This window comes from Notothenia coriiceps, unplaced genomic scaffold (genome assembly GCF_000735185.1).
Source record: "Notothenia coriiceps isolate Sejong01 unplaced genomic scaffold, NC01 NC01_scaffold00006163, whole genome shotgun sequence".
NCBI lineage: Eukaryota > Metazoa > Chordata > Actinopteri > Perciformes > Nototheniidae > Notothenia > Notothenia coriiceps.
Window position 1 is genome coordinate 261,019 of NW_011338864.1, and position 6,414 is coordinate 267,432.

The 6,414-nt window shown below is 42.3% G+C and overlaps 1 protein-coding gene across 3 annotated transcripts in view; it reads left to right on the plus strand.

The window, feature by feature from the left end:
• The window catches only part of nr3c1 (nuclear receptor subfamily 3, group C, member 1 (glucocorticoid receptor)), a 36,034-nt gene that overhangs the window by 17,703 nt on the left and 11,917 nt on the right, over nt 1-6,414 (plus strand). For 2 of the 3 annotated variants that reach the window (XM_010768985.1, XM_010768987.1), the window contains exons 3-6: nt 3,383-3,543; nt 3,816-3,932; nt 4,297-4,581; nt 5,278-5,422. In XM_010768985.1, the coding sequence (XP_010767287.1) occupies nt 3,383-3,543; nt 3,816-3,932; nt 4,297-4,581; nt 5,278-5,422 (708 nt within the window). The remainder of the gene's footprint in view (nt 1-3,382; nt 3,544-3,815; nt 3,933-4,296; nt 4,582-5,277; nt 5,423-6,414) is intronic. The other variant, XM_010768986.1, reaches the window with a different exon arrangement.

The window sequence follows — 6,414 nt, forward strand, 5'->3', positions numbered from 1 at the left end:
TTGTGGGTTTACAACAGCCTCTTTTGGAGCTTTAAAAGGGCTTTTGTTTGTGTTTGTTCATAAGTGCATGTGCTCTCAATGCTGTGCATTCAGGAAACCCCTCATAGATGTGTGTGTGAGACCAATAGCATGCTGATGACATCATTGGAGAGGCACAGCTTTTGTATGAGTTATGTAATATATATATATATATATATAATCGTATGACCTTGCATTTATTGCAACTCGAGGGCAGTAGATCAAGCTGTTAACACAACATTGACGTTATTATCACCCTATACAGTTGTTATGGCAAACTTGTTCCAAACCGTCGCCTACTTACATGTTCCACACACAAGACATTTATTGGGAGCCATGTTTCTGGCCTGCGTATGTTCTGCACGTGCCCCTAACCCTCCTATACTGAGGACATTTTCCCACCAGGTCATTAACTCGTGAAAGGAACAGTGTTATCAATTACACCGGAAGAGAAGGCATTTGTCAATGACAATCATTACATTACATTACATGTCACTTGTTAGACGCTTTTATCCAAGGCGACTTACATACATTCAGTACTGTGGACAATCCCCACAGGAGCAATTTGGGGTGAAGTGTCTCAGGGACACAACGACATGCTGACTGCAGTGGGACTCGAACTTGCTATCCCCGGATTCAATGTTCAGTGCACTATTCCACTGAGCCACAGCCTCCCCGCACAATCAATAGGATACAAATATAAAGATTTTGAAGTGCAGTTTTGAAACCTGAGTCATATATTGCCCTCATTTGTGATGTGTTTATTGAACAGGTTTACACGTTGACAATTAAAAAAAGCATTATATTGTGCAGCCTTGATAATATTCTAAAGAATTGAGCACTGTCCAGAACAAAAAGTGTTCTGAAATTGAATTTCACTTGGTAATCGTGCATAACGTGGTGCAACTTTACCCATCAATTTAAGATACCTTGGTGCATAGTGCAGACTCTTATCATTATAATTCTCTGGGGATATCAATAAAACCTTTGTAGGACCATTGCTGTAATATTGATATGATGAGGAAACTTAAAAAAGTAGGTTAACCTTTAATGTATTGGATTGGGATATGTGATTGTTAATCTTATGTTCCCTAGTTCCACTTTTACGAATGAATGATTAATGTGGCTTCTGTCTATAATCGAGTAGGTTGGGCCATTGTTTCTTCTAGTGAGAATGATTAATCCAATTTCCAAGTCTTAAAAACAGTTCTGTGATTATTATTGTAGCTAGTAGCTATAAATATCTAGAATGTTCCTTCACCTCAGGTTGTCCAATTCAAACAAGGATAAATTGAGCAAACACCATGCATTGTTCAGTGCTTCTGTGGGATACATCTTGGCTCATAATAAATCTTCTTCAAAACATTTGGTTAGGAGTCTGCATAACGTGATATAAATACAAATAATAGATCAATCAAACGTATTATTATTATTTATAAAGCTCAATATCATGAGGTACACATTTGTCAGAGGGCTTTACAGTGTGGACCGCAAACGACACCCGCTGTCCTCAGACCCTCGCAGTGGACAAGGACGACTCCCAAAGAAACCCCACAGTTAATGGGGAATAAGTGGAAGAAGCCTCGGGAGAGCAACAGAGGAGAGATCCATCTTCCAGGACAGACAGAAGTGCAATACATGTTGTGACAACAAAACAAAACAGAGATAATCCTAACCACAAAAATGATTATATGACTCACCCCAAATATGAATGAAAGATCCAGGAGAATGACAAAATATGACTAATAATAACGTGGGCGCCAGGCAGGGGCATTGATTTAAAAAGCAGGCAGTCGGACGTATTTAAAATGTTGGTTTGGTGGATTTGTATGGTTTAGCAGCTGTGTGTTCTCAATTAAATCTGCTCCCTGTTTCACCTCTCACAGCTGGAGCAGAGTGGAGCCGTTCGGTGAGCCCCCCACCTGCTAGTGTTACCCCCCCCTCTCCTTCACAAATACAGCGAAACTACAGGGATTTGGAGTTTTACATTTCCGTATGAAACAATGCAGAGTGCGATACACAATAAAGGCTCAGTAGTCAGCACACTATTGAATCCAAGTGATAATGGACAGACTTATTGACCACCGTGTGTTTCCAGGAGTGCTCCAAAAGCTCTCAGCCCTCTCGTGGTTACACAGCCTCCTCTGAGGTCTCACTGATGTTTTTGTTTTAAATCTGGCTGCTTAATGCTTCAGCACTTGATGCCTTGAAAGCTTAGTCTGGTTGTCCCATCCTGCTTCACCCACTGACTGCTGGGGCCTGGCCTGCTTTCATGCCAACACCCGCATGTTGTATAACTCAGAGTGAACTTCTGCATGTGTCAGTGTGTTTAGAGTACAGAGAGCAGCCCTTACAGAACCAGACAATATGTTTGTTGTCTTTGCACTCAGCCTTTTGGACGCATGGACAGACAGACACAGTAGTTGCAAGACTCGATACCCTCTCAGTGTGGACATTGTTGTTGTTGCTTTGACCGCTGAGTTAGAAAGGGGGCGTGGACCTCTGGCATGGATGCTGCAAATCCTGACGTCCTCTAGTGGTGGTTTGGGGAAAGTGCATCTCACCACTGTTGACTGGGCCTGGAAACGTTTGTGGTTCAGTCAAAGGAAGAAGGGCTATTTCATGACAACCGCTGAATTTAGGATGTGACCACACGGTCTGATAATTTAAGCTTTAGGCCCAAACGGGCACAATGGGACTAAATGTTTTTCTTCACTCCATGTTGAGAAGGAAGGCAGAGTTGAGGAAAAACAGGCACAAGGAACACATTGAGTGTGATGGGAGTGTATAGTGTTAGCGTGTAGTTTATTTTTTCAACTTCAAACTACAGCCAAACCCTCCAAGCTGAGTAGCTATATGCTCTCTGTGCAGCTATTTCAGATCATTGAAACAACTTTTAGCAACACTTTTTCAAAGACAGTAAAAGTCATTGTTTTGTTTTCCCAGTAAAACCTTTTCTCAGTAAAATGTACTAATTAAAAACAGTTTTTGTGGAGCAGTTCTTCACATTCTTTTAACAATTTCTCCTCATAAAACCTTTCCTTAAAGTTTAAACGTTTCATTATTAACCTCCATGTTTACTAGCGAGCAGTTTCATCCTGTCTTGCGCTTGCCAGAGCATTGCTGCATGTCTTGGCATGACCACCACCTGCAGATCAGTATAACAGTGTGAAACTATTGGCAGGAAGAACCTACACGTGAGAGCGAATGAGAACATGAGCACAAGACAAAACAAGATAGAGACCCACTCAACAAGAAAAGAACTCCGTAGTACTTCTAGAGGCCAAAAGCTCCGAGGGGAACCTTTGAGAGAGAATGAATATCCCTTACATGTGTCTGCTCTGTGTCCTCCCTCTTTCTCCAGTTCTACCTCCAGACAGGAAATTGTCCCTGCACAGTCCTCGACAAAAAGTGGGACTCATAAGATCTGCCTGGTGTGCTCTGACGAGGCCTCAGGCTGCCACTACGGTGTCCTCACCTGTGGCAGCTGCAAGGTGTTCTTCAAGAGAGCAGTGGAAGGTAAAGGTGAATTTTCCAAAATGTCCCCTCTACAGGACTAACAAAGGTATTGTGATTCTGACAAACACATCATCATATCCTCACTGATTTATTCATCGCCGCTGATAAACTCATTCATCACTTACCTGTTTCACATTAGCTTGTTCAAATGCTGGGAGTGATTATGATCATCCCAAAGTGAAGGACTGTGATAAAGCTCATTAGTTCCCCCCCCTGGAGTGTTTGCCACAGCAGTGAAGGTAAATAACAGATTAATCTTCCTCCCCTGCGCTCCTCAGGGCAGCATAATTACCTGTGTGCTGGGAGGAACGACTGCATCATCGACAAGATCAGGAGGAAGAACTGCCCCGCCTGCCGCTTCCGCAAGTGTCTGATGGCTGGCATGAACCTGGAAGGTACACCGATAAACTTTCCTGTTGTCATCTTGAATATACTCATTTATATAAATGGTTATCGGGCAATAAACCGTATTTACTTTTGTCTTAATTTACATTATTTAATTTCATATTCTGTTCTTGTACATATCCCATATTCTATTAGTATATAGACTTTTTGCACTAGTTTTATTTTATGATATATGTTGCATTGTTGGAGGAGCTCGGGTCAGAAGAACTTCATTGCCATTTCTCCACTGTAGCTTTGTGCATATGACAATTCAACCTTTGAGCCACACTGTGTACCGCCTGCCTTCACCTTTTTTCTTTATTCAACTTCTCTTCTTCTCTTCATTGCATATTCGTCCCCGTTTTTCCCCTGTAGCGCGAAAAACCAAGAAGCTGAACCGCTTAAAGGGCGCCCAGCCGAGCAACCCCCCCGAGCTCAATCCCTCTCCTCCAATCGAGACTCGGTCCCTCTTACCCGTGAAGTCCATGCCTCAACTTGTCCCCACCATGCTGTCCCTGCTGAAGGCCATCGAGCCGGACACCATCTTCGCCGGCTACGACAGCACCCTGCCCGACACCTCCACCCGCCTCATGACCACCCTCAACAGGCTGGGGGGCCGGCAGGTCATCTCTGCCGTCAAGTGGGCCAAGGCTCTGCCAGGTGAGTGGTGCCAGTACGAGTGTAGACTAGACTGTAGAGAGGTACAGTATATTTAGATTAAACAATTCATATTGATGATTTGCAAAGGCTGTGACACGTTGAGGTTAATCTACAGTTGCAATAAGTTTCAAAAGAAAACAGATTTGCCACGTTGCACTTAGTCCTCTCTCCCTGTAATGCCATAGATACACATGTAAACTCTTGTCTTTAAGTTTTGCACTTGATATCTCAAAAACGGATAAAAAGTCAAGAATGCACAGAGACAAGTTTATGGGGTGTGCTGTCCCCATTCTTTGCCCATCCTTTCTTTACGTTGCACAACACGTTGGAAGCATGTTGGCTTAAAACTGGAGATGTTGAAATGTATGGGTGGAGTTCCAAACAGGTGTCATCTCATCTGCCTCGATTGAGTAAGCAAACACTTGCTCTACATCTGGATCTGCTTCATCTGGAACTCATTTGACACGTAGGCACATTTGGTAAACAGATTGGAGTCAGATTAAGGCTCTAATACATCATTTCTTGTTTAAATGGGTTAATTGTATTCTAGATCTTGCTTTTGCACAAGATATGTGACCATTTGTACAAAGTATCATCTGCTAAAAGATTTGTAGATCACATCCAAATCTTTTACTCTGCCACTTTCACCGCCACACCCTCTCAGACAAAAAGACTGTTTTGTTGATGTCCCTTCAGGCTTCAGGAACCTGCACCTGGACGACCAGATGACTCTTCTTCAGTGCTCCTGGCTCTTCCTCATGTCTTTCGGCCTGGGCTGGAGATCCTACCAGCAGTGCAACGGCAACATGCTGTGCTTCGCCCCAGACCTCGTCATCAACGAGTACGTATCAATAAACCTTATTTTGATACAAAAATAGTACCGCCTTTTAAATCCTCCAGATCAAATATGGCAGTATTTTACGATTATTAAGAGTTTCATTTAGGAAATGCATATCCCTGGCCCTTTTTTTTTACCCTCATTTAAATCTCACTGATATTTTCCAGCCTAGCATTTTCAGTTTTCCCTCATTCAGCAAACGCATACATGTGTTTGTTTAAAGAGCCTGTGACACGAACCCAACAACTGTTGTGCAATGAAATATTGGGCTACTAGTCATCTCGAACCGTCAGTTTAAAAAAGAAAAAGCGATACCGTTCCGATAAATATCAATAATTTCGAACATCGCGGGAAAATTCCTTCGACTCATTTTGAGGTTTTGGGGGAAGCCGGAAGTGACGTCAATGCGGGAACGCTTCACTGTGCGGCGAGAGAACCAAACACGGACAAAGTGTGTTGTCATGCGTAGAAATGGTGAATTACTGAGTTTAGGCACGTTAATAACGTTTTAATGAAGTTGACTACAGTATATTCATATTTGTCAGTGCTTTCATGTCAATTCGGCGAACATAAACATAAATGATCGTGGTGAAGATGATGATTAAATTAGGATTACAAATCGGTAGTGAGAGCTGCTGAATTTCCTCCCGTCGGATGTGATATAAAAACAAATCGATTATTTTTGTAAACTCAAGTGGATGAAACTACATTTATTAGTGCTTTCATGTCAATTCGGCGAACATATGATACATTAAATGATCGTGAGGATGATGATTTAAAAATCTTTTGTTTGAGCCGGTCTGCATTTCCTGATGAGAAAACAATGTTGGTTTGTGTGTGAACTTTGACTATTGTGACCGTTTACTTAAAAATCTACATAGATCTATAATTTTTTTTCGTTTTAGTAGCGGAAGGTTTATTTCACCCCCATGGCCGGCATGGGGGCGCAGGTGCGGGTGATGTGGGTTGACTGAAACGTTGATGTTTTTTTCGAT